Source organism: Dioscorea cayenensis, chromosome 8 (assembly GCF_009730915.1).
Source record: "Dioscorea cayenensis subsp. rotundata cultivar TDr96_F1 chromosome 8, TDr96_F1_v2_PseudoChromosome.rev07_lg8_w22 25.fasta, whole genome shotgun sequence".
Classification (NCBI taxonomy): Eukaryota; Viridiplantae; Streptophyta; class Magnoliopsida; order Dioscoreales; family Dioscoreaceae; genus Dioscorea; species Dioscorea cayenensis.
In genome coordinates, this window is record NC_052478.1 from 11,465,324 (window position 1) to 11,489,771 (window position 24,448).

The following is a 24,448-nucleotide window of genomic DNA, read 5'->3' on the forward strand; positions in this document are numbered from 1 at the left end:
TTTGATGACTATTGCATGTCCATTGGAATAAAGGTTGAACATCCTCTTGCTCATGTTCATACACAAAATGGCTTGGCAGAATCATTATTAAGTGGCTCCAGTTGATTGCTAGGCTGTTATTAATGAAAAGAAAGCTTCCGCTGTATGCTTGGGGACATGCAATTATACATGTCGCATCACTTGTGCGCATAAGGCCAACAAGTTATCAAAAATTCTCCCCCCTTCAATTGGTTTCTGGGCAAGAACCAAATATATCTCATTTGAGAGTTTTTGGGTGTGGGGTATACGTCCCAATTGCTCCACTACAAAGAAATAAAATGGGACCTCAGAGGAGATTAGGAATATATATTGGATATGAATCTCCTATTATTAAATATCTTGAGACGTTGACAGGGGATGTTTTCAGAGCTAGATTTGTTGACTGTCATTTTGATGAGACAGCTTTTCCAACATTAGGGGGAGAAAATGGAAAGATGAAAATGATGAAAAAAGAAATTACATGGAATGCTCAGAGTTTAAATCATTTTGATCCTTGCACAAAACAATGTGAACTGGAAGTTCAACGAATAATTCATTTACAACGAGTTGCAAATCAACTACCTGATGCATTCTCTAATCCAAAAAGAATAACAAAATCACATGTACCTGCAGAAAATGCCCCTATTAGAATTAATGTCCCAGAAGAACCTCTTATAACAAATGAATCTAAAGTACGCCTGAAGTGTGGAAGACCAGCTGGTTCAAAAGATAAAAATCCTCGAAAGAAAAGGGAAACAAAAGATCATAATGAAAATGCAGATAAAATAAACATTGAAATAAATAATAACAAACTTCTAGAAGGAGTTCAAGATCCTGAAATTGAAGAGGAAAATCAGGAAATTTCCATAAATTATGTCTCAAATGGGAAAAAATAGGACAGAAATGAAACAATTATTGACAATATCTTTGCATATAATGTGGCAATTGATATTTTGAAAGATGATAAGGATTATGAGCCTAAATCTATTGAGGAATGCCGAAAAAGAAATGATTGGCCAGAATGGAAAAATGCAATACATGCAGAATTAAATTGTCTCATAAAACGAGCAGTTTTTGGATCTATAACTAAAACACCTGTAGATGTTAAACCAGTTGGTTACAAATGGGTATTTGTGCAAAAACAAAATGAGAAAAATGAAATTGTTAGATATAAAGCAAGGCTCGTTGCACAAGGGTTTTCGCAAAGACCTGGTATTGACTATGAAGAAATGTACTCCCCTGTAATGGATACAATCACGTTTCGTTATCTAATTAGTCTTGCAGTACATAAAAAATTACATATGCAATTAATGGATGTTGTTACTGCGTATTTATATGGCCAACTAGATAATAATATATATATGAAAGTCCCAGAAGGATTTAAGATGCCTGATGCATACAATTCGAATTCCTGGGACATGTATTCAATTAAGTTACAAAGATCTTTGTATGGTCTGAAACAATCTGGATGTATGTGGTATCATCGCCTTAGTGAATATTTGTTAAAAGAAGGGTATAAGAATGACCCTATTTGCCCATGTGTGTTCATCAAAAATCCAAAAAGGGATACGTGATAATTGGGGTATATGTTGATGATTTTAATATAATTAGAACTCATGCAGAGCTTCCAAATACCGTTAATTATTTAAAGAAAGAATTTGAAATGAAAGATCTTAGGAGAACAAAATTTTGTCTCAGACTGCAGTTCGAGCACTTAGAGAGTGGTGTTTTTATCCACCAATCGACATATACAGAAAGGGTTTTGAACCGATTTAATATGGATAAAGCATATCCATTAACAAGCCCTATGGTTGTTTGATCCCTTGATATTCATAAAGACCCTTTTCGACCTCGGGAAGATAACGAAGAATTACTTGGTACTGAAGTACCATATCTTAGTGCAATTAGTGCCTTGATGTATCTTGCTAACTGTACTCGGCCAAATATAGCTTTTGCTATAAATTTATTATCAAGATATAGTTTTGCACCAACATGAAGACATTGGAATGATATTAAACATATACTACGTTATCTTCGAGGAACAGTTGATATGAGATTACATATGAATAAAAAAGACAATTAGTTCGATATGCAGATGCAGAGTGTTTATCTGACCCGTACAAAGCATGATTACAAACTGGTTATGTGTTTACACATGGGGGAAAGGCCATATCATAGCGTTCTATGAAACAAACTATAGCTGCTACTTCTTGAAATCATGCATAAATACTTGCAATTCATGAAGCAAGTCATGAATGTGTTTGGTTAAGATCAATGACACACCATATTCAAGAAAATTGTGGTTTGTTGTCCCAAAAGGACATCCCAACAATTTTATATGAAGACAATGCAACTTGTATAACTCAATTGAAAAGAGGATACATCAAAGGTGACAAAACAAAACATATATCACCGAAGTTATTTTTCACACATGATCTTGAGAAAAATGGTGATATCCATATTCAGAAAATATAATCTAGTGAAAATCCTGCAGATTTATTCACTAAGGCATTACCCACATCAACTTTTGAAAAGTTTGTTCGCAAGATTGGGATGCGTCGCCTCAGGGATCTTCAATAATGTTCTCTTCGAGGGGAGTCATATACGTGTTGTACTCTTTTTCCTTCATTATGGTTTTATCCCACTGGTTTTTCCTGACAAGGTTTTAATGAGGCAGCACATGAAGCGTATATTGATATTATCATGAGAGGGAGTTAATAGGTGCTACACTCTTTTTCCGCAATTATAGCGTATATTAAGGATAATGTACTCTTTTTTCCTTCACTATATTTTTATCCCATTGGGTTTTTACTAGTAAGGTTTTAATGAGGCATTTCCTTTTACTATAGGCATCCAAGGGGGAGTGTTATGAAACATTAATTAAAGTGGATGCCTATTAATATATACCTCTTCATCTCCCAAACTCCCAACCTTCCAAATCTCTTCATCTTCTAAACTCCTATAACTCCTGTGACTTTTCATATTCTTCTTAGCCTATAAATAGAGGTTTTGTAATCTTGTATAAGATAGAGATATGAGGTACATGTCATAAAGAAGGGAGTGAATAAGAAGCTGGTTATTTATCTTAGCTTCGCTTGGGTATTGTCGTTGTTTGCTTTCCTTTGTTTACTTTTTTAGTTTTATAATAGTTTTAAAATTGTATGAATTATAGGGAATATTTTTAAAATTTCTAAAATCCTTTTGAGTAAGATATGATATTGTGAAAATTTGAAAATATTGAAAAAATTTTAATCATTATTTTTATATATTTTTACGATCAGACTATCTAAGAATAAAACAAAATTATCTTAAAAAAATTCTCTCAAAAGCACATAATTAACTATTGGACGAAAAAAAGAAGTTTCCAATTCGCTATGGACTAATTATTTTGAAGAGTTGGCATCAACAAGATAAGATGTTATCCCACCCATCCACACAGCAAGGTTCTTGACACGCAGTGGATGGAATTCAACAATGGAAAGCATAAGTGCTGGACTGCCCACGTTATGCTGGCCTTATTATGCGGATCAACGAACAAATTGTCACTATGTTTGCAAAGAATGGTGCATGGGCATGGAGATTGAACATGATGTGAAGAGAGAGAAGGTTGCATCTTTGATCAAGGAGTTGATGGGTGGAGAGAAGGGGAAAGAGATGAAGGAGAAGGCGTTGGAATGGAAGGAGTGTGCATTTAGAACAATCAAAGAAGGTGGTTTGTCTTCCTTAAATTTGGAGAAACTCTTTAAAGAGGTCCTACAAAGAAGAGATGCAATTTGAAGTGCTTTTCTCATTTCTTAATTAATTGAAATTCTTGCATGCAGTGCCCTCACGTTGTATTAGGATTTTATGTCCCTAATAATAATAATAATAATAATAATAATAATAATAATAATAATAATAATAATATTTTTTCCCCCATAAGATAAGTATTTTGCTATTAGAAAAAAATCAATGGACCTAAGGGCTTTTGGTCTAATGATACTAGTAAAAATGTTTTATGGAGATTTTCATTAAATAGAGTTTAAAACACGTATGATGTAATGGTGCCAAAAAAAACCCTCGATTGTTATAGTAGGCTTGTAGTCGTAGAATGAGTGGGCACAAACTAGATTCAAAGTGGTGCACATACTCTGATGCTTAGCTTATCCGCTTGATGAAAAATATAAAATAAAATTAGTAGATAAACTACCTTCCATTCTAATGTCGGAGTTCCTCTTTGGATGACTAAATAAGTATAACCAAACAAAGGATAATATAATACACTACAATGGTAGAGTTGGATAGTTTGGGCTATTTTTTGATTAACTTTTGTCATTTCATACAAATTAACAAAATCCTAGCATGTGATCTCATTTTAGATAAATTGATACTTGCTGGAACCTGGAACCTGGAACCTTGATAGCTATTGGCGATATAGAATCTCTTGTCCAATGAACATTGGTGGTATATAATCTCTTATTAAATTTTATTAGATGCTATTTAGACAAGGCAAATTAATCAGACAATTTAATGATACTTTTTTATTATAAATTATTTAAAATATTTTTAAAAAATAATTATTATAATTAAATATATATTTAAATTAAAAATATGGCTTTCATCATTATTAGCTTTAATTATTTTAGTTAACTATTTAAATTAATGATTGTTATTTAATTAAATATCTAGCAGGGCAAAATTGTCATTTCACTTTAATTATCATAATTAAATATATAAATTAATTATTTTATTTAATTAAATTTTTATTTAGGGCAAAAATGTTATTCCGATTTAATCATTTTAATTAAATATGTATATTAAATAATATATATTTATTATTATTATTTTAATTATTCTAATTAAACATATTTATTTTACTAAATTTATATTAATTATTATTTGATGAATGCACAATTATTTATTATTTTATATCATTTTGTGCACTCATTATAAATGTATTAAAATTATACCTTGGAATTTGATTTTAAGCATAATGTATTTTGCATTCTCAGGCTTCGGGTAATGCTTAAAGGCAAAAGGAGCCGAAAAGAAGTACTCTAGAGAGAAAATAATGAAGTTGGAGCTCTCTTAGCATCAATCAAAGAAGGACGAGGTAAACACACTTAATTGCAGGCACCTTACTACCGTGCTTATGGTAGTAAGACTCTTCCAGAGAACCTTGCTGGCATAGTTATGCCTGTAAGGAGGAGCATAAAAATATTCATAAGGACTTACGGGTAGGACTTACGCTTGTAAGCCAGACAGTAAGGATCATTCAGAAGAGCTCACGAGCAGAGCTTACGCCCGTAAGGGTGATCGTAAGAAGCATATAGAGAAGTTTACGGTCTAATGTTTATGGCAGTAAGCTGAATCGTAACAGAAGACAAAAGATATTACGGCCGTAAGTGATCCTGTAAGGCTCATGATCCATCATTCCCAGTTTTTTATGGCCATGTAAGCAATCCGTAACTAGCACAATATTAATATTCATGAGAAGGGTTTTTAGAATATCTTTGGTTCTATTTGAAGGCGAGGGTAAGGGAAAGAAAGGGGGTGAATCTCTAGGGCTTCTGAGGCGACTCCAGAGGGAGATTCAACCCATCTATCTCAGAGAAGAAGGATTGTTGCAGACAAAATTAGCCTGGTGGTTTCCGTGGAATTGAAGGTCCTTGGGTATTCTCCTGCAATCATCTTCTGGCACAATTGAGAAGGGGGTTTTCATGTTTATTTTTATTCTCTTCGTGTCTTGTTATTTGGATGCTTTCCCTCAACTAATGAAGGCCTAATTTTGTAGATGTTCGGGCATAGTTGAACTCTATATTTTATTCTATTTGACATCAGTTGTGGATCTTGTTGATTTAATTATTTCTTAATTGCAATCCTTGTTATTTGAATCCAATTGGGTGTTTTGTATGACTTGATTTCTAACGAGGCGAAAGCCCTAGTTTTCATGTATGATGTGCTTTGTGATGAGTAAAAATACCCACCTAATATAGACATGCCATGATTAGAGGAGATTTTAAGCCTAGCAATGGGGTACTTTGGAGTTAACAGTTCTCCTCCCTAAATCCTTGTGAGTGGATTAACAAGCGATTTTCATGCTCTTTGCAATCGTAGGGAATAGATTTTAGAAGAAATCGCATTTACATTATGTATGGAATTAGGGATAATCTCTTCGCAAGAAGGATTATTTATTTCAGAAATTCTTGTTAATCGACATTAAGATTTCATAGAGCGAAATGTGATTGTGGGGTGTCTGTATCAGCACTTTACTTAATTAGTTACTAATCTCCCATGCATGAGGGGTTTAGTACATATATTTTAGGATTTCTCTCACTTTACATTGGATTGCATACTTATACAACCTTTATTTTCAACTTAACAAACCCTAGAGGGATATTATGCCCATGCATCCTCCACCCCCTCTGATTTCTCGACTAATTTTATTTATTTACTCTTGCTATTTAGTTTTATTCACACACATCACTACTCTCATTTAGGCTAACTTTTGCGATTATAATTAGTACTAGTGATTAGTGTACAATATTCTAATATTTCATATCATTTTATACACTCAGTATGTATGTATGTATTATAAACATATTGTGGAATTCGACATTAAACATAGTGTGTTTTGCATTCTCAGGAATCAAACATCACTTAAAAATGAGAAAGAACAAAAAAAAGCACCCCAGACCCAAAACAAATAAGATAGAGCTCTCTCAGCATCAATTGAATAAGGACTAGGTAAACAGGTTGGCTTATGGGCAGTTTACGACCTTGCTAGCTTACGGGCGTAAGCCTCTTCCAAAGAACTTTACGGGCATGCTTATGCCCATAAGGGGGAGTTCAGAGTCAAACCAGAGGACCTTACAGGCAGGACTTATGCCCGTAAAGATGTTCGTAAAGACAATCCAAAGGAGCTTACGACCAGAGCTTATGCCTATAAGGGCTATCGCATGGGGTAGCACAGTGAAGCTTACAGTCTAGTGCTTATGCTATAAGCTAGAATGTAACACAGATAGAAGACATTACGGATGGGACTTATCGCCATAAGTGTTCTCGTAAGGCTCGTGACCCACCTTCTTTAGCTCCTTACGACCACGTCCTTATGCCAGTAAGTAAGCAGCCGAGTATAAATAGAACTAATGAGGATTTTTAATGTAATCTATATTCTTTTCTTAGAGGCGAGGCTAGGAAAGAAAGGAGGCGAATCTCTAGGGCTCCATAAACGACTTTCAAAGGAGATTCGGATCCAACAAACAGGGGAAGCCGTCAAGCTCACCTTGACGGCGTTCACGGAAGGTTCCTTGGAGTTTTTTGACGATCTATCTCCGGCGCGATTGAGAAGGGGTTTCTATGTTTTTATTCATTCTCACCATATCTTGTAGTTTGGATAATTGGCCTCCATCAATGGAGGGTTAATTTCTTAGATGTTTTAAATTTATTAAACTCTAGGGTTTATTTATTGACATTGGTTGTGGATTTATGAGATTTACTTGTTTTTCTTATTGCAATCCATTTTATGTGAATCTAATTGCATGTTTGAATACTTGATTGATATTATGGTGAAAACCCTAGTTATCATACTCAATATGCTTTGTAACTAGTAAAAATATCCACCTAGCAAAGGCATACCGCAATTAGAGGGAGTTGTGAGCAAACCTAGAAATAGAGTACTTTGGAGACCTCATTTCCCTCAATTCTTCCGAGTGTGTTAATGGGCATTTTTGTGTTGTTTGCAATCATGTGGAATAGATTTTAGGAGAAATCACATCTGTATTTAGTATTTGGATTAGGGGTAATCTCTCTTCTCAAGATAATTTACATACTTAAGAAGTTCTCGTTAGCTCACATTAAGGTTTCGTAAAGTGTTAATACGATTGTATGGTGACTGCATCAACACTGCATTGATTCAGTTATTCTTCACCCTTGAAAGAGGAGTTTAGTATGATTAGGAAACCTCTCGGTTCAAGTAGGATTACATCTTTAGGCAACCTTTGTCCTGCACTTGATAAAACCCTAGAGGGATGCTATGCCTGGACATCGTTGCTTCTCTGATTTCTCTATTATTTTATTCCTACTTCTTGCTTTTACTTTCTTTTGTTCACACATATCCACATTTGGTTAGGCTAATTTTTGGAACTAGGGTTATCACTAGTAATCTCATTCTTCCCTATGGACCGACATCCTGCTTTTTAGCACTATATTCCATGATCAACATGTACACTTGCGCCCTACCAAGTTTTTGTTGCCATTGGCAGCGAAAATTTGAGATATTAGGAACACTTCATGTTTCCATCACTTTAGCCATTTATTTTTCTTCATATTCTTTCTTCTTTTGTTTATTTTTGTTCTTTTTAATTTTTTTTTCTTTTGTTTGATTGTAGTGTATGCCACCCAAGGGCAAATTAACGTGACTGGTGGAAGGCAAAAGTAGTGTCGAGAGAGTGATTTGAACTAGACTGAGAATAGATCTATTGTCCGAAACAGGATCATTAATAATTAGGGTTGAAAGAGAGCATTTAAATGCCATGGCAGATCATAGGGATCGACAGAGAACCTTTTCCGATTTTGCTCGCTGATACGCCCTTTGTGTATCTGCAAGTGCGCGGGTCATACAAGTAGTAAAGTGTATCCGAATGGATCGGGTAGTCAAATCCATAGGGACTGGTAAGCTTTCAGTATTCATTATTCTTCTAATATATCTAGCAGATCAAAAGGGTAATAGAAGAATATAGACTAACTGCTAAAGTAAATATAGAAGTGGAAGTGTATTGGGTGAGGATAATAAAGATAGAGTAGTGGCCCGATCTACTCCTCTCGACGAATGCACTGACTTAAGCAATGTTAAATGGTACATCTCCTTGTACCATGGGTAAATCCCTAATAGAGGATTTGATAACGCACGATCTATTTCTAAGAGCGGACTCAACCCCTTCCCTAATGCGTGCCCTAGTTAGATGGATCACTCGATCATCATCTAGACAGCTGATGTGTAACTATGGTTATCATACTTCTTGACTGCAATTACAACTATGGAGAACATGCCCATCAAGTTTTGCTCATGTCCCTAATGACAATTTTTGCGCCAAGTTTTGCAATATGCATATCAAGGCAATCACCACAAAAGTTTTGCAACCAAGATAAACAAAAGGGAAATCACAAGGAAACTCAATAATCAAAGCATTAAAGTCAATACATCAAAAGTCAAGGTTTATAATCCAGGGCCCCGAATGACAGTAAACCCTTCATAGTTTTACAAACCCATGAAAGACTAAAGAAAACAAAAGATAAAAAAATCCATGAAAAACTCGCTTTTTGCTTCCCAAACCACTCCAACGGTGCACTGATGTAGTTTCACCGAAGTTGCTTTGCTCTACATAGTATCCTAACACCTCAGATCCACCTTTAATCCATGAAAAATGAAGCCCAGCCACAACCTCCAAGAAGATGTGGTGGAAAACCTTGCAAAAAGGTACCTTAAAACTTAACTTTGGGGCTTATAAAGGTGTTCTTGTGCACTTTATAGGAAAGTCTTTAGAGTTGTTTTGGTGTGAAACTCAAAAAGTTAGAAAGTACATGGTCTGAAGCATGCCTTTGCTTCAAGCAATGCTTCCAGGAGCACGACCATGCTCTGGGCATGAAAATTATGCTATTCTCCGGCACTTACTGCAGTTCCCCCCGTCCTTCGCTTGATAAGGATTTCATGAGATATGCATGAGGTGAAGCATGACCTTGCTTCTCCTGGAAATGCCCTTTTGTGTTGTTTTCATGCCAAATTATCACTAAATCTTGTTCTTTTGGCTCCAAGACCTGTTCATCTGATCATTTAGGCACAAATACCCAATGAAACATTGAAATACAATAAATAAACGTTAAAAGACAAGCTAAATATATGAGAAATGTATGCAAAATGTCTATAAAAAAATGCACTAATCACTTGGCCTACTCTTGATGGTTTCTAGTCTAGCATCGTTTAGCTACCAGTAGATGCAAATAATTTTGAGCTCAAGCCAGCATTTGCGCAGATGGTCCAACGAACCATACAATTTCACGATTTTCCTAATGAGGATCTGAATAGTCACATTGGAGGGTTCCTTGAAGTTTACGACATGATGAAGCTTAACAATGTATCTGCCGATGCTGATCAAACTCCAACTATTTCCATTCTCCTTGAAGGGAAGAGACAAATAGTGGTTATAGGCCCTGTCCCGCCGTCCTCAATCACAATATGGGAACAACTCATCGAATCATTTATGACCTATTACTTTCCAGTAGGGAAAATGACCAAGCTACATCAAGTGATTACTTCTTTTATACAATTAGACTTAGAATCACTTTTTGAGGCATGAGAGAGATTTAAGGATTTATTGAGGAAGTGATTGTACCATAATCTCCCAGAATGGATGGAAGTTCAGATATTCCACCAAGGCCTCAATTAGAACACTCGGTAGCTCATTGATTCGGCAATAGTAGGGACACTTGGCAGTAAGACTTCAGAGACAGCCAATAGCTTGTCAGGATCTTACAGGTTAGTGAAGTTATAGCATTAGCCGCTCAGGTGGAGGTTTTGAGTAGAAAGATCGATAACTTATTCACCCAGAAACTAGTTGTAGTTATGGCTTGTGATACGTGTGGTGAAGGACATACATCGAGAAATTGTCCCATTGTAGGAGTGGCACACGAACCTAGGAGCAGTTTGACTTCGTTGATAGTGCCCTCTGATCGTAAGGGAACCCCTATAGAAACATGCAAAACCTAGGGTGGAGGAATTACCCTAATTTTTCCTAGGAAAATTAACGGGCACTTATGAGGTGGTGTGAAAATATGTAATATAAATATGAGAGTATGCAAGTAATATTACAATTGGTCCGTTAATACCGCAAGTGTTCGGGTCATCAAGTAATACCTCATGGGTAAGCACGCTGGTCATATTTTTCCAAGAACGGCGAGAGGCTCATATTACTACCTTTTCAATAAATCAATAGCCTAACGTTAACGTTCTTTCTTTAATCGACTTCTATAGTATATTGCACAATGCAATTCGAGAATTGTTAAGCACAATTGGAAGGAGTTTAGAGGTTGTATGATAGTTATCTTAAGTATTACTTATGATAGGTTTTAGTGTGACAACCGTGTTCTAGATGAACCGGGGGAATTCAAAGGCCTACTAGTCCCAATCTCTTGTCAACTAGGTCTAAATCACTAGGAACTTAAAATAGAATCTCTTCCACCCTAGCTTCCTATATTTGTCTTAAGTAAAGGAATTCCATGAGAAAGGACAAATCAAACCCTAAGCCTACGGGACAATCAATCCCTGACCCAGAGATCTAGCAATACCTAACTTTTTAGAGCATGCATAGATCTAACAAAGCATGACTCTCTTAATCTGGGGGCATATCTTTCTCATCCACATTAACAAGAATATCATCCAAGCGAACATGCAATGATTCAAAAACTAGAAAGGTTTATTGGATTAAACAATCAAGATTCATAAATAATAATTGAAGTACCTAGACATACAATTTCCCTCGAATTAGGTTCTTATGGATCATAAAATAAACAATTAATGCAAGAGAAAACCTTAAGAATAAAGAATAGAAAAGCTTTTAAAAGAATTCCTAAACTAACTCCCTACAATAGGTTTGCCAAAGTCGAGGGTGAGAGATTCCCAAGTTTGACAAGATGACGCCGAACACCTTCACGCGTCCTCCTCTAACAATGATCATTGGATTATCCCCAAGAAACTCACTGGAATAGGCTGAAATATGCTTGAAAGTCATCTCCAACCACTCATATCTTTAGAACTCTAACCACCCTATCTTATTCGGTAAAAGACTCACCGAATTTAAAGAAACCTAGGGTTTATATAGAATCTAGTCTGCTACGACCTCACCACGGGCGTTGTGATGCCCTTGGTGAGTAAGTTATTTCTTGGGCTCTGAGTTACGTCTTTGCACGATCTCTAGATGTGGTGTGGCTAGATCACGGCTGTTGTAGATTTTTCACAATAGCCGTTGTGAGGTCGTTGTGAGGCCGTTGTGGCTTCAGTGTTGCTCACAGTGGTTCCACGCTACCATGGCTTTATAACGGTAGTTGTAAGTGTAGGCAACAGGCATCATAACTTGTCACCACGCCTGTTGTGATCCATGGTGAAGTTCTGATTCAATAATTTCACCTGTTTTGCTTCAAAACGCCTTGTATTCACTTTTTTTTTCCTAAAACATAAATAAAGGTCATGGTGAACAAAAGAATGAAATTCCGTACTAATTAGGTGCTAAACATGTAAAAATCCATGCTAAATGCAGTGCAAATGATATGAAAAACATGAACTATTTAGCACTTATCAGAAATCAAGGACAGTAGCAGAAGCCCCCACCTGGATTTCCTCCTTACCCACAGTCAGATCGGAAGCCCACTCTTAAGGATGTCATTACTCGGTTCATGCAAACTACGGACACAAAGTTCTAGAAGTCAAATACCAGATTCTAGAGCATAGAATCTATGATGATGAAACATTAGGCTTCTCTTCAGAATTTAGAGAATCAAGTTGGCCAGATTGCGAGTTGTTGTTTGAGTGAACACAAGGCAGTTTATAGAGTAACACCGAGGCAAACTCTCATGAGCACCTCAAGGCGATCACTCTTAGGAGTGGCAAAAAAATGGGTATGAGTGGAGACAAGGTGATGGAGAAGGAGAAAGAGCTGACAATCAAAATTTTTGAAGGTCCGGGGAAAGAGGAAAGAGGAAAGAGCTACTCCAATTGTTAAGAAGTGATGAGTATACAATATTCTATTATTTCATATTATTTTGTACACTCATGTGGCTTGTATTGGGATCACATTGTGGAATTCAGTGCTAAACTTAGTGTTTCTTGCATTCTCAATCTTCAGGAAGCTCTTAAAGACTATAGAGAACTAAAGAAAGCATTCTAGACCTAAAATAAAGAAGATAGAGCTCGCTCGACATCAGTTGATTAAGGACAAGGTAAACATGATTGTTTACAGGCAGCTTATTGCATGGCTTATTACCGTAAGCATCTTCTAGAGAATTTCTCGGGTATGCTTATGCCCTTAAAAGGAAGTTTAGAGCCAACCCAGGGACCTTAAGGCCAGGACTTACACCCGTAAGGACCATCCAAAGGAGCTTATAACCTGAGCTTATATCCGTAAGGACTGTTGCAAGAAGCAGCACAATGAAGCTTACGATCTAGCACTTGTAGCCGTAAGGTGGAATGTAACATAGACAAAAGACCTTAAAGATGGGACTTACGGCCGTAGGTGTTCCCTTAAAGTGGTGACACATCTTCTCTAGCTCCTTACATAAACATCCTTACGCCCGTATGCAGCTCGTAAACAGCTGAGTATAAATAGAGCTGATGAGGATTTTTAGGGAAATTTATGATTTTTTTCTTGAGGACGAAGTTAGGGAAGAAAAGAGGCAAATCTCCAAGGCTCTATAAGCGATTCTAGGAGGAAATTCGGATCCACATTCAAGGAGAAGAAATTGTTGCCATGAAGCTTACCTTGGTGGCTTTCACATAAGGTCTTTCGAGTTTTCCAGCAATCCATCTCCGGTGCAATTAAAAAGGAGGTTTCTATGTCTTCATTTATTCTCATCATATCTTGTAACTTTAATGATTTCCCTCCATTAATGGAGGGGGTAATTTGTTAGATGTTTGGGCATAGTTGAACTCTAGGGTTTATATTTTGGCATTGGTTGTTAGATTTATGTGATTTACTTATTTTCTTTATTACAATTCATTTGTATCTAATTGCTTGTTTGAATTCTTGATTGCTATTGTAGTAAAAGCCTTAGTTATCATACTCGATGTGCTTTGTATGGGTAGAAATACCCACCTAGCATAGACATACCACGATTAGAGGGAATTATGAGTAAGCCTAGAAATAAGAAATTTTGGAGATGACGTTTCCCTCAATTCCCTCGAGTGAGTTAATGAGTATCTTCGTGCTCTTTCCAATCCTATGGATTAAATTTTAGAGAAATCACATTTCTATTATGTATTAGAATTAGGGGTAATCTCTCCTCATAAGAGATATTACCTATTTAAGAGATCCTTGTAACCTCGCATTGAAGTTTCATAGAGTGTTAATGCAATTGTGTGGATGACTACATCAGCTCTGCACTAATTTAATTACTCTTAACTCTTGAAAGAAGGGTTTAGTATGACTTAGGAAACCACTCAGTTTAAATAGGATTGTATACATCTAAAAAAATGTTATGGCCAAACATCACTTTATCATCTAATTTCTTTACTCTTTTATTCCATACTTCTTCCTTTTACTTTATTTTGCTCACACACATCACTTGATTGGTTAGGCTAATTTTCAAAATTGTAATTATGACTAGTATTCTCACTCTTCCCTGTGGAATGATATCCCTTTTTTTAGCACTCTATAACATCATTGGCACGTATACTTGCGTCCCTATCAATAAGATTATACCACCACCGGTAAAGGAGTATATTCCACTGCTTCCATATCCCTCTAGGTTGAAGAATGATCATACCAATGAGCAATTCAAGAGGTTTTTCGATTTGCTTATGCAATTGCACATCAATGTACCTTTTGTTGAAGCCCTCTCACAAATGCTAAAGTACATGAAATATCTCAAGGACCTATGAACAAACAAGCAAAGATTTGAGAAGGTGTTGACAGTTACATTGAGTGTAGGAATGCTACAAAATTGGCTACCGAGAAAGAAAAAAGATCCAGGAAGTTTTACTATTCCTTACTATATTAGTGATTTGGTGAATAAGAAAGGTCTAGCAGACGAGGAGCTAGTATTAATGTTATGTCTTTCACCATGTTTAGAAAACTTGGACTTAGCGACCTTAAACCTACTAGGATAACCCTTGAACTAGTGGTCGATCCATTAGGCATCCTAGAGGTGTGATGAGGGTGTGCTTGTAAAAGTAGATAAATTCATCTTCCTGGTTGATTTTGTGATCTTAGATGTTGATGAGGATGTTGAGGTGCCCCTCATTTTAGGTCTCCCATTCCTAGCCATCTCCCAAGCCCTTATTGATGTGAGCAATGGTAAAATGAATCTTAAGGTTGGGGATAAGCAAGTTGTTTTTGCTTTATCTAATGCTATGAAACATCTCCCACTTCTGATGATACTTGTTATTTCATGGACATGACTGATTCTATTGTTGATGAATATGCGCAAGAATTGGTGCAAAGAAAGCCTTTCAATGAGTTATTGGATGACCCTCAAGACAAGGAGACACCCCCTTTGCTTACAACAAATTCAGTTAACGAACGCACGTGCAAAGAGCATTGGAAGAAAGTGACTTCCCCCAAGAAAGGCAAGAGGAAACCTTTACCCAAAGAGGTAACGTCCAAGTCAGTCAAGCTAATTAGTAAGCTTCCTATTTTCTAAAATTTCACTTGGGTACTATTTCAAAGATACTCACGTTGGGTTTGAAGAGTATTCCTATTTGCAACCTGCTAAACATGCACACACTAGGTACGTCAAGCTTGTGACATAAAACAAGCGCTTCTTGGGAGGCAACCCAAGCATTTTCATATTTTTACTTAGTTTGTATTTTAGTTGTTATTTTTTGTTTTTTTTTTGGTTAGCAATAAAATGCTTAGCGTGTCCTTTGTTTTTCTTGGTTTGATTGGTTGGTTGTCGCCTTAGACACTCATTTTAGTGCTCAACAAGTCATATTTGTACTTGATCTTTCTTTTTAGAAAAGGGAAAACTTTGCTCAAATTTTCAGGGCTATTTACGGGCTACTTACGCCCATAAGACCAGCCATAATGCCTCAACAAATAGCTTCATGGGAATCTTTACGCCTATAAGTCTCCCTGCAAGGGTTTCTAGAGAGTCTTCTGAGTGCATTTACGGTCAGGAAGTCCTGAAGAGCACAATTTAAAGGTACCTTACGTGCGAGTTATGCCCGTAAGTGGGGGCGTAAGGGTTATACAGAGAACTTACGAGCATACCCAGAAACCCTTATGCCCCATAACCCCCATGGGATATGGCCTAGGTTCCTTATGGGTATCTTATGCCTATAGGTCAGGCCATAAGAGCAATTCAGAGAACTTTATGAGCTACTGTATAACAATTCTTATGACTGTAACCTTGGTTGTAAAGGAGATTTACTCTTATAGGATAGGTTTTACGGCCATAAGCACCCCATTAATGTTCTTACAGAGAGACTTATGGTGGTAGTTTACCCTCATAAGCCTCCCGTAAGCACTGCCGATGCCTTTGATCATTATTTCTATTTGTTCTTTGCCAAATCTGGTCGCCGATGAGCCTTTCTCCTCTTATTCCCTTTGCTCTCTCCTCCTTCATTTTTGAGTGTCTAGAACAGGCTTGGACTTGGTTTTATCTCATTTTATTGGCCGGTTTTCATTTCTTTTTTCTTTGCTTAAAGGTACAGTCTTTCGATGATTTTTTGTTGAATGTTTGATTTAATTCATTAAAATGATTGTATGAATGTCTAGGGATGAATAGAATTGAGTTTGAATGAATGTTTGATTTAATTCAATGAAATGATTGTATATGTCTAGGGATAAATAGAATTGAGTTTGAATGAATGTTTTATAAAATTTTGAGCTCCATTGAATAGGAGGGTGTACTTATGGCCTGAACTTGAGGCTTACGGCCATAAGGCTTACCATAAAGGTGAGTTTCCCCTAGGCTTACGGCCTCTAGTCCTCATGATTCAAGAAAATTTTCATATTTTGTGTGTTAAACTCCGTATTTTTTCTTGCAGGATAACTCGAGCGAAGAAGGTGGCTTATAGGACGGCAAAGAGGGGAAGGACCGAGGCATTTACCTAAGGTCTAGCCATGAGGAGGTTTCTTCGCACTAGGTCCCTTTAACCCCCACATTCTTCCATGATCGCTTACCAGAGCGGTTTACTTACTTGAAGACAAAGCGGTTTGGCCAGTCCCACACAGTGGACTTACCTGTTCTCATTCAGTTGGGGCTAGAAGAGGAAGTTCGGGGGATAATGCAGACCGGCAGATGGAGTCGGCTTTTCTCCTTTAAGGAACAGGTCTACAGAGATACCACTCTCGAGGTCCTATTCACCTTTAAGGTAGGCTGAGGGTTGGTAGGATTTGATAGGGCTGGCGTCATCAGATTTTAGTTGTTTGGCGAGCAGCAAACATAAATGTATACTAACTTTGCTCTACTGATGGGGTTATATGACACCGACTATACTAGTGGCCCACGGTATGAGCAGTTGCTGATTGATTTCTCTCTAGGTATCACCGCTAAAGGAGTTTGGTAGCATCTGAGCAGGGGTATATCAAAGTTAATATCTAGGCCTCACCAAGGTGTTATTTCTTACACACCCAGCTCTAAGATAGGTGGACATTGTCATCACTTTGTTTTTTTGCAGGTTGAGCTGATAGCAATGGAGTGGTAGGGCGACAAGAGCTCTTATTCTTGTATAGCTTAGTTGAGCATCACCCCATCCACCTTGGCTTCACGCTGGCACACTTTATCGCTCATCAAGGTGAGCATGCATGCCTAGGTGTGATCTTTGCAGGCCCCTGCATCATGCGTCTTATTAGAAGGATGGGGATAATAGATCGACTCTAAGGGCAAGATGTCATCAGTGGCATGGCTCCCTTAGGTATGGATACTTTACTCTTAATGGGGATGGTCATGCTCCGAGGCTCCTGATGGATCCTCACCCCAACCCCTACAGAACTACCATCAGAGAAGGGTGAGGATAAGGATGAGGAATCGAATGGTGAGTCTAACAGTGAGTTATCCTGGCCATCAGCCACTGCATCGGCGAGTACAGTCACCCTAGTAGCTCCTAAGTGCAAATCAAAGATTCAGGAGCTACGAGTAGAGGTCTGACAGTTGCAGGAGGGTTAGCAGGCCATCTTGGCAACATAGGCAGTGCTTGATGTTGACCTCTGTAGTGCATTGGATTTACTGAGCCAGCTGATCCCTTCCCCAACCAACTCCAGCACCACCAGCGTTTACTCCCTTATCGACACCACACCCACTGATAAACTTCATGCCTTCTGTCACCACCGAGCCCTAGCTTTTCTTTTCATTTTATCTTGTATTTTCAATTTCAGTATCTGTATTCATCTTTTATGGTGAGGGTTGGCCATGTCTAGTTGTGTACTTATTTGTGACTTATTAGTGGATTTTACTTTTCTGTTTTGTTATTTTTTTTTTCTTTTTGAGCTTTAATGTCTTCCTGGTTGTACTCGCAGGACTTAATTGTAACACCCACCATCCTCAATTGCAAAAGGCAGGCTCACTCAGTCTTTTTTTGAGCTTGAGTGACCCTCCACTACTTGGGCACTTTAACAAACACACTAGACCGGTTTAAAGGATCGATGAACTTTCAAATATGAACCAGGGAAGTACTCACTTTTCACTCCCCTCCTATTCTTATTTATATTGCCTTGCATATTCATCTTTTACACACATTGAGGGCACTGTATGATTCAAGTGTGGGGGAGGGGTTAAAGATTTATTGTTATTCTTTTCCATGCCAAGTCGTGAATTATGATGGTGCATTTAAAATTTAGTAAGAGTTTCATAGTATTAGAGTAGACACATGCGAGCTTGTTCCTTTTTGAGTTATATTTTTGTTAGTTTTCACTATATTTCTGGTTATTCACTTAATTATACCACACAACTTCTCTATTGTAACAACTTAGACCATGCATGACTTTGTATAGTTTAGTTCATTTTACTTGAAGTGGTTTAAATTGAAATTTTTTTTTTTTGCAAATATGAAAGAATTTGTTCAAAAAAAGAGAAAATGTGGGGAACGTAAAAAGCTACCCCTAGTAGATGTGTGAAGCTACTCTCGATAAATCGTATACTTTGTATACCCTAACGAGAGAAAGAGGTACCTCTTTAGGAGAGTGAAAGCTATCGTATTCTACTAAAAGATACGGAAAGAGCTACCTCTCTTAAGTGTGAAGGCCACTTGACGAGACCTTATGAGAAAAGGCTATCTTAGGAGTTGTGTGAAGCTACCACCTTGCAAAGAAGAAATTGTTTGTGAAATTTTTGCTATTGAAGTCTTATAGGTCGAAAAAAGTGAAGTAGAGAGTTGTAACATGCACACATTAGATATCCTTGATAGAGTGTTCAATCTTGTTGGAACTTGAAATTTTTACCATTCTTGTATTATTGAAACCTAATTACTGTTGTAACCCCCCAATTCTTGAGCACTCGAAGTCTTGCACTTTCTCCACTTGGTTTGTAATGTTTTATTTTTGCTTAAGGACAAGCCAAAGCTTAAGTGTGGGGAAATTTGATGAGTGTACAATATTCTAATATTTCATATCATCTTGTACACTCATTAAGCATGTATTAGAAACATATTATGGAATTTGACATTAAACATAGGGTGTTATGCATTCTCAGACTTCGGGCAATACTTAAAGATGAGAAGAAACATAAAAGAAGCATCCTAGACCCAAAACAAAGAAGATGGAGCTCTCTCAACATCAATTGAATAAGGAGAAGACAAACATGATTGCTTACGGGCAGCTTGTGGCATAGCTTACGAGCATAAGCATCTTCCATATAACCTTGCAAGCATGCTTATACCCGTAGGGTAATTCAGAGCCAAACCAAAGGACCTTATGGGAAGGACTTATGCCTATAAGGACCATCCAGAGGAGCTTACAACCAGAGCTTATCAGAAAGGCTATCACATGGGGTAGCACAGTGAAGCTTACAGTCCAGTGCTTATGACTATAAGCTAGACCGTAACTCTGACAAAAGACCTTATGGATGGGGCTTACGACTATAAGTGTTCCTATTGGGCTCACGGCACATCTTCTCCAACTCCTTACGGCCACGTCCTTATGCCCGTAAGCAACCGAGTATAAATAGACATGATGAGCATTTTTAGGGTAATCTTTTATTCTTTTCTTAAAGGCGAGGATAGGGAAGAAAGGAGGCAAACCTCCAGGGCTCCATAGGTGACTTTTGGAGAAGATCCGGATCCAACATCAAGGGGAGCGAGATCGTAGTTTTCAAGCTCACCTTGGTGGCATTCACAGAAAGTTCCTTGGAGTTTTCCAGTGATCTATCTCCGGCACCATTGAGAAGATGGTTTCTATGTTTTCATTCATTCTCATCGCATCTTGTAGTTTTGATGATTTCCCTCCATTAATGGAGGGCTAATTTCTTAGATGTTTGGGCGTAGTTGAACTCTAGAGTTTATCTTTTGACATTGGTTGTCGATTTATGTGATTTACTTGTTTTTGTTATTGCAATCCATTTTTTTAATCTAATTACGTGTTTAAATGCTTGATTGCTATTGTGGCGAAAACCCTAGTTATCATACTCGATGTGCTTTATGATGAGTAAAATATCCACCTAATATAGACATACCACAATTAGAGGGAATTGTAAGTAAGGTTAGAAATAAAGTGCTTTGGAGGCCTCATCTCCCTCAACTTCCTGAGTGTGGTAATGAGAATTTCCGTACTCTTTGCAATTACGTGGAATAGATTTTAAGAGAAATCACATCACTATTTTGTATTCGGATTAGGGGTAATCTGTCTTCGCAAGAGAGATTGCCTACTTAAGAAATTTTCGTTGGCTCACATTAAGGTTTCATAGAGTGCTAATGTGATTGTGTGGTGACTGCATCAGCACTGCACCGATTTAGTTACTCTTCACCCTTGAAATAGGGGTTTAGTATGATTTAGGAAACCTCTCGTTCAAATAGGATTACATACTTTGGCAACCTTTGTCCTGCACTTTATAAAACCCTAGAAGGATGCTATGCCAGGACATCATTTCTTTCCCTGATTTCTCTATTCATTTATTTCGTACTTCTTGATTTTACTTTCTTTTATTCACATACATCACTCGTTTGGTAAGGCTAATTTTTGGAACCAAGGTTAGTACTAGTAATCTCATTCTTTTCTGTAGACCAACATCCTATTTTTTAACACTATATTTGTTTAACCAAAACACCTCCCAAACATATGGACCTTTTTTTGTTAAACTTTGTGTACCTCAGAAATCACCAATGATGTCAACTAAAATCCTATTTGATGCCAAGATGAGCTGCTAGGCTGCTAAGAAAAACAGAGGCATGCACAAACCTCGGTAGAGCAAGTGAGGGACAGGGCACTCACACACATGGACGCTAGGACCACCCGAACACAACCACTACTCACACTCTCAAAAATGTGATCTTATCTATAATTTGAACTCTCACCACTTGTGAAGGGTTCTAATAAGGACCCAACTGCTAATAGACCACTTGCCCTCCCAAAAATCTTATTTAATTTATAACAAAGCTTCTAATTTTATAAGTAGAGCATTACTTGTCTCATGCAATTACTTGTGTTGTGCTTCTTCTGAAGAAGGAAACAAAATTCTTATCAGCTATGAGACAGATTGGCCACCTTCCAATTAATTGTCCATACCTGTTGCACTTCCAAGAAATGGAATCAATGGAAATGCAAATGGAGCATCAAGAAGAACTTATTTGACTTTTCGAATGGAGGGTTTTAATGAATGTTGCAAAATCGTTTTCACATCCACACGGACTAGAACAAATGGCAAAATAATTTAAATTTTGTTTCACATATTCATGGTTGTTGTTTTCTACTCTTCCTCTACTTCCTATGCACAAAATACAAGCTATACCTTAAAAATATTGAATTATTGACTCGGTCTGTGTCTTAAAACTTGTTAATAATATTGTTTATGATGGCACTTTTTCTTTTGTTTATAAAAAAACAGACCATTGAAAATAAGCCAATAAAACTCAAACGGAAAATGTTTCCACAGACGCCAAACAAATTATAAATAGAGAAGAAAGCTATGAATGTCTAACAATGATGTGTATTAGCGTTCACCAACACCCAACTAAAAAGAATGCAACTCTTTTCATTCTAACACTCTGTATTCTTTGATATCGTTTACATCTATGCAATATGTCTTAATCTAGTGACATTGAATCTTTTATATAAAATTTTTATGTTTTTATCAAAAATAAGTTCAGATGATGGGTTAAGGTATTTAATTACTCCATACTAGTGTCTTTTTTTACCTGACTTATCCACATTTCATTAAAAAATTTAAAATTTTCTTTACTAAAAAATTAGTTTGCTAACCATTTTATTCTTTAATTTTATTTACCAGCCATTGTTAGAATAATTTTTAATGTTTTAAATTTAATTAAATAATAATTATTTATTATATATATAATTATGAAGATAAATTTTATTTTTAATTATAAAAATCATGATTTATTGGTCAAAATCAATTAGATTTCTACTCTCTAATGAAATGCACAATCAAAATATTATATAAATTAAAAAAAAAAAAAAACAAGATTGTTTCACCCTGAATTAAAACAGCAAGAATTGCTTCCCCTTCATAAGAAAAACAAATTTAAAAAATGTGTGGCAAGTATTTCTGAAAATTAACTGAAGGGATGAGCAAGTAATTTCCTTAATGTTAATGTGGTGGCAAGTAAAACCTTCTTTAAATAACCATTTTCATTCCATCTATAAAAGAAGCATACATGAAACCTTTACCCACGAAAGAGATGAACAGATAGAAATACACAATTAGAGATGGCCTCTTTAGCAAAAGAGAAACCTCATGCAGTGTGCATGCCAATTCCAGCACAGGGCCACATAAACGCCATGATGCAGTTTGCTAAGGTCCTCCATTTGCATGTTTTCCACATCACCTTCATCCACACTGAGTTCAACTACAACCGAATCCTCAAGTCAAGAGGCCCTTCTTCTTTACAAGGCTTGCCAGATTTCCGTTTTGAGACGATACCAGATGGTCTCCCGCCGTCTGACGAGAATATCCCTCAAGATGTCAAGCAAGTTTGTCAATCAACACAAGAACATTGTGCCATTCCCTTTCACAACCTCGTTGTCAAGCTCAGAAACAGCAGTGCTGCTGGTGTACCTCGGGTCTCATGCATCATTTCGGACATTGTTACCAAGTTCACTTTGCCAACATCCCAAGAGCTTCATATTCCTAACATCTTCTTCTGCTCTTTGAGTGCTTGTGGTTTTTGGGGTTTCTTCAACTACCAACAGCTCATGGATAAAGGCTTAGTCCCTTTCAAGAGTATATATATCCACTTTAAGTATTTATATTCATATATAAAAATCTATACGAAATTAAGCATTAATTGTTTCTAACTATTATCCACTACTGATCATGCATGTTCGATTAGGTGAAGATGATCTTATCAATGGGCATCTCAACAAAGAGATGGACTGGATTCCAGGGTTGAAGAACATGAGGATCAGGGACATCCCTAGTAACATAAGAACAACTGATCCAGAAGACTTCTGGTTCAAATTCCTAAAAGATGAGACACAGTGTGCGATGCATGCAACTGCGATAATCTTCAACACCTTTGATGATTTAGAAAGAGAAGTTCTTGAAACCATGTCACCAGTGCTACCACCTATGTATAGTATTGGTCCTTTGAGCTTGCTCTTGAAAGAGATGCCAACAAGTCCTCTTGAATCAGCAGGGTCTAACCTCTGGAAAGAGAATCCAGGTTGCATTGAATGGTTGGATGCGAAAAGAGAAGGGTCTGTGGTGTATGTGAACTTTGGAAGTATAGCAGTGATGAGTAATAAACAAATGGTGGAGTTTGCGTGGGGGCTTGCTAACTGTGGGCATGACTTCATGTGGGTGATTAGGTCTGATCTTGTGAAGGGTGAGAATGCAATGCTTCCAGAAGAGCTCTTGAATGAGATCACTGAAAGTGGGAGGGGATTTCTAGCTGGCTGGTGTCCTCAAGAGAAGGTCCTAATGCATGCATCAGTGGGAGGGTTTTTGACACACTGTGGATGGAACTCAACCATGGAAAGTATTTGTGCTGGTGTGCCCATGATATGTTGGCCATTCTTTGGAGACCAACAAACTAATTGTCACTATGCATGCAGTGAGTGGGGAATTGGCATGGAGATTGAGAACAATGTCAAGAGAGATGAAGTGGAAGGGATGATAAGGGTGCTGATGGATGGAGATAAGGGGAAGGATATGAAGAAGACTGCACTTGAATGGAAGAGACTTGCAACAATGGCAGTGAAACAAGAGGGTTCATCTATGAATAATCTCAAGACACTGATCAATCGAGTGCTACAGCCAAAGCAGTGAATGTACTTTCCATGTTAATCAGCTGTGCTTGTTTTGTTTTTCTTAATAAAGTGTCAGGCCTGAGCTCAACCCGGCCGCGCACCAGCATGGTAGAAACCCCGCATGCACGCAAGGCCTAAAAACCTAAGTCAAAGCAAAATACAATCTAACAAAGGCACAAATTATAGATAACAAAAAAAAAAGGCATCAAGTTCCAAAAATATAATTCAAGAGCTACAACAAAATAGAATTTACAACTCAACTACACTTGGGAAAAGATTTAATGGCTCGTTGAAAATACCACTCAAAACTTCTCCTTATCTCAAAA

General features: G+C 37.1%; 1 protein-coding gene across 1 annotated transcript; it reads left to right on the plus strand.

Moving 5' to 3' along the window:
- Positions 1-22,565: 22,565 nt before the first annotated feature.
- On the plus strand, positions 22,566-24,200 carry LOC120267784 (7-deoxyloganetin glucosyltransferase-like). Its single transcript, XM_039275469.1, has 2 exons — positions 22,566-23,094; positions 23,204-24,200. The coding sequence occupies exons 1-2, from the start codon at positions 22,581-22,583 to the stop codon at positions 24,139-24,141; spliced, it is 1,452 nt and encodes a 483-aa protein (XP_039131403.1). The 5' UTR covers positions 22,566-22,580; the 3' UTR covers positions 24,142-24,200.
- Positions 24,201-24,448: the final 248 nt, after the last annotated feature.